This window comes from Arachis duranensis, chromosome 1 (assembly GCF_000817695.3).
Source record: "Arachis duranensis cultivar V14167 chromosome 1, aradu.V14167.gnm2.J7QH, whole genome shotgun sequence".
NCBI classification, from domain to species: Eukaryota; Viridiplantae; Streptophyta; class Magnoliopsida; order Fabales; family Fabaceae; genus Arachis; species Arachis duranensis.
This window is the reverse complement of record NC_029772.3, coordinates 96,064,282-96,067,908: the sequence shown is the minus strand read 5'-3', so window position 1 is coordinate 96,067,908 and position 3,627 is coordinate 96,064,282. Positions and strand designations below refer to the sequence as shown.

General features: G+C 37.8%; 1 protein-coding gene across 1 annotated transcript in view; it reads left to right on the top strand.

Moving 5' to 3' along the window:
* LOC107465112 (pyruvate, phosphate dikinase, chloroplastic) overlaps window positions 1-2,915 on the top strand; it is a gene marked incomplete in the record, with an annotated part of 5,302 nt that extends 2,387 nt beyond the window's left edge. Inside the window, 10 exon segments of the mRNA XM_052258352.1 lie at window positions 91-255; window positions 367-528; window positions 635-724; window positions 874-1,190; window positions 1,261-1,390; window positions 1,612-1,740; window positions 1,943-2,080; window positions 2,166-2,243; window positions 2,340-2,431; window positions 2,512-2,915. Coding sequence (XP_052114312.1) covers window positions 91-255; window positions 367-528; window positions 635-724; window positions 874-1,190; window positions 1,261-1,390; window positions 1,612-1,740; window positions 1,943-2,080; window positions 2,166-2,243; window positions 2,340-2,431; window positions 2,512-2,566 — 1,356 coding nt within the window.
* Window positions 2,916-3,627: the final 712 nt, after the last annotated feature.

Sequence of the window (3,627 nt, the reverse complement as noted above, 5' to 3'; positions counted from 1 at the left end):
CCCTTGCTCTAGTTTTTTTGTGATCAGTAGATCATCCATTATTGCTAAATGAGTGAATTATTAGCTGATCCAGTCTTGCATTGTTGAAAGGTGAGGACAGAGACAAGTGCAGAGGATGTTGGCGGTATGCATGCAGCTGCTGGGATCTTGACAGAGAGAGGTGGTATGACATCTCATGCTGCCGTTGTAGCCCGCGGATGGGGAAAGTGTTGTGTGGCTGGCTGCTCTGGTATACTTGTAAATGACACCGAAAAGGTGACTGATTATTCATTTAGGTAGTACAAACATGCTAAATGGCCATCTTGCTATTGGTAGTAATTCATATAAAAAATAACCAAGAGAGTATAATCTCAATCAATGAAGCAGGTGGTGGTAGTTGGGGATAAGGTGCTCCGGGAAGGAGAATGGATATCACTTAATGGGTCCACCGGTGAGGTGATACTAGGAAAGCAACCACTTTCTCCTCCAACTCTAAGTGATGATCTGGCAACCTTCATGTCTTGGGCTGATGAAACAAGGCATCTGAAGGTGAGTGTATGTCATGAGTCTTACCTACTTCATAGTTTGAGTTGAATTAAAGCTTCAAAATATTGTTTTCTGAACATTGTGAATTCATATTGCTGTTGTGAATCAGGTAATGGCAAATGTTGACACACCTGCAGATGCACTAACAGCTAGACAGAATGGTGCCCAAGGAATTGGACTGTGCAGGACTGAACACATGGTAAAAAAAAAATAAAAATTTCAACTCCTTGGTCATAATTAAATGAGAAGTGTGCTCTCAATATTCCTCAATATATATATAGAGGAATAATGCATGCTCAATTGTTATGGCACTAAATATTTAAGAATTGTATGATTCTCTACTTTCAGTTTTTTGCCTCAGACGAGAGGATAAAGGCCGTGAGGTTGATGATAGTAGCCATTACACCAGAACAGAGGAAAGCCGCAATTGACCTGTTGCTACCTTATCAGAGATCAGATTTCGAGGGGATCTTCCGCGCAATGGATGGTCTCCCGGTGACAATCCGATTGTTGGATCCTCCACTTCATGAGTTTATTCCCCAGGGTGAGTTGCATCACATTGTCAGGGAGCTAACTTCGGAGACAGGTATCAATGAAGAAGAAATCTTCTCTAGGATTGAAAAACTATCAGAAGTGAATCCCATGCTTGGTTGCCGAGGCTGTAGGTTTGCATCCCCCTAGTTTATGGATTGATTCACAGCATTCATATCTGACTAGTGAATTTTCTGTTAACAGGCTAGGAATATCATATCTAAAACTAACTGAGATGCAGGTTCGTGCAATCTTTGAGGCTGCAGTTTCAGTGAGTAACCATGGCATTAAAGTTCTGCCGGAAATAATGGTTCCACTTGTTGGTACACCTCAGGCATGATTCTTATTCAACCTCATTCCCTTGCTGCTTTCTTGCTTCACTTTTTGCTCTACATGTACCATTAATCATAAAAATTATGTTATAGCTTTACCATACATTCTTTGAGCCAAGGCTTCGTAGTCTTTTTAGTTTTTCCTAAACAGTATGTACCAAGTACAACTACATTAGCTTCTTGTTTTGATTATTTATAATCTTTCCTCTTTTATCCTTGGCAGGAGTTGAAGCACCAAGTGAGTTTAATAAGAAATGTTGCTGTGAAAGTGTTCTCTGAGACGGGTTCCTCTCTAAGCTATAAAGTAGGAACCATGATTGAGGTCCCTAGAGCTACTCTGATTGCAGATGAGGTATAACTTAAATCCTCTGTTATTTATCAACTCAAAGAATCACATTTAAATTCTAGCTTTGCATATTACTACTTTCGAATATGATAAAGCCATAAAGAATGGCAATTGACTCCACCATTTTGCTTAGGCTGGAACAATTAAAGTGTCATTCTATTCCCTTTTGGTTTCTCACACTTCAGAATTTTATTATCTGTTCATGTAGATTGCAGAGGAAGCAGAATTCTTTTCATTTGGAACCAATGATCTTACCCAAATGACATTTGGGTACAGCAGAGATGATGTTGGCAAATTTCTTCCTATTTACCTGTCAACCGGCATTCTGCAGAATGACCCATTTGAGGTTAATTGAAAAACTTCACTTTGTTTCTTCATGGAACATGTATGAAGAATGCTTGCTGAATTTGAACTGTTGACAATATTATCAGGTACTTGACCAGAAGGGTGTTGGTCAACTCATCAAGATTTGCATAGAAAAGGGACGTGCTGCTAGACCAAACTTAGAGGTAGGAATAGATGCACAACTAATACAAATAATTTGAACCAACCGAATCTTCATACACAATGATATAAAAGCATTTGTTATATGCATGATATCTCAGGTTGGAATATGCGGAGAGCATGGTGGTGAACCATCCTCTGTTGCATTCTTTGCTAAAGTTGGTCTTGACTATGTTTCCTGTTCTCCTTATAGGTCAGATTTTCAGGCCCATTAAAATGAGTGATTTTGTTCTAACAATCACCAAACTGAGATTTGTTGACACTTTCTTGCAGGGTTCCAATTGCTAGCCTTGCAGCAGCTCAAGTTGCAGTGGAAGATGGGAATTGACACTCTAACTCGCTCTGAATATTGTGGTCTATAATAAGTCCATTCATGTAAATCGGAAATGGATATGAAACAGAAACTTGGCCTACAAATATCTGTAGAGACATGTATGTATATCTTAGTCATAAAATAAGAGAGATTCTGTAGAAGTTCTTGTACATTTTCCACACTCTCTTTTGCTAATAAAGTCCATTCATGTAAATCAGAAATGGATATGAAACAGAAACTTGGCCTACAAATATCTGTAGAGACATGTTTGTATATCTAAGTCATAAAATAAGAGAGATTCTGTAGAAGTTCTTGTACATGTTCCACACTCTTTTGCTAATAAAGTCTTCCATAAATTTGTGTATCTTTCTTTTAGTTAATTGATGATGCTCTTTCTTGCAATATGAAAGATGAAATCAATGCCTATTGCCAGATGAAATGAATCATATATGACGATGATTTAATAGATTATCTTTATCATATACATTAAAATACTTTTTATCCCTAATACTTTTGAATTTTTTAAAAATACCCTTACATTTTTAATTCAATTCAATTTTGTCGAAAAACGCTGAATAAGTTTTTATTTTACCCATTTTAACCTCTGTTAATTTTATGACGGTCAATTATTAAATCAATTATTTTACTAATTATGGAGAGAGTGTGCTTTACAACAGTGTGGGATCAGGTAAAGACAGATCGGACCGTCCGAATTTTTCATTACAAATCGGGCGGTCCGCATTGCTACCACAGATCGCAGGGTCTGATCTGCCCCCTCCCCCGCCACGTGTCGCGTCCCCGTTATTCCCCACAGCGGTGCCCCCTAACCCCAGCTCCTTCCCTTTACTGCATGTATTCCCAGTCCCACTATCCGAATTGCTCTTCTTCTCCATCCCAGCACCAACCTTTCTCCCATTCTCTTTCAGATCTTCTTCTTCCCAAAGTGAGCAAAAAAAAGAAAAAAATTATAATGTCAAAAATACAAAAATCTAAAGATGTTAATTGTCTTGAACTTCATATTATAAGATATCTCAACCATTCTGATTATGTAAGCTTTTTTATTATTTTTTAATTTT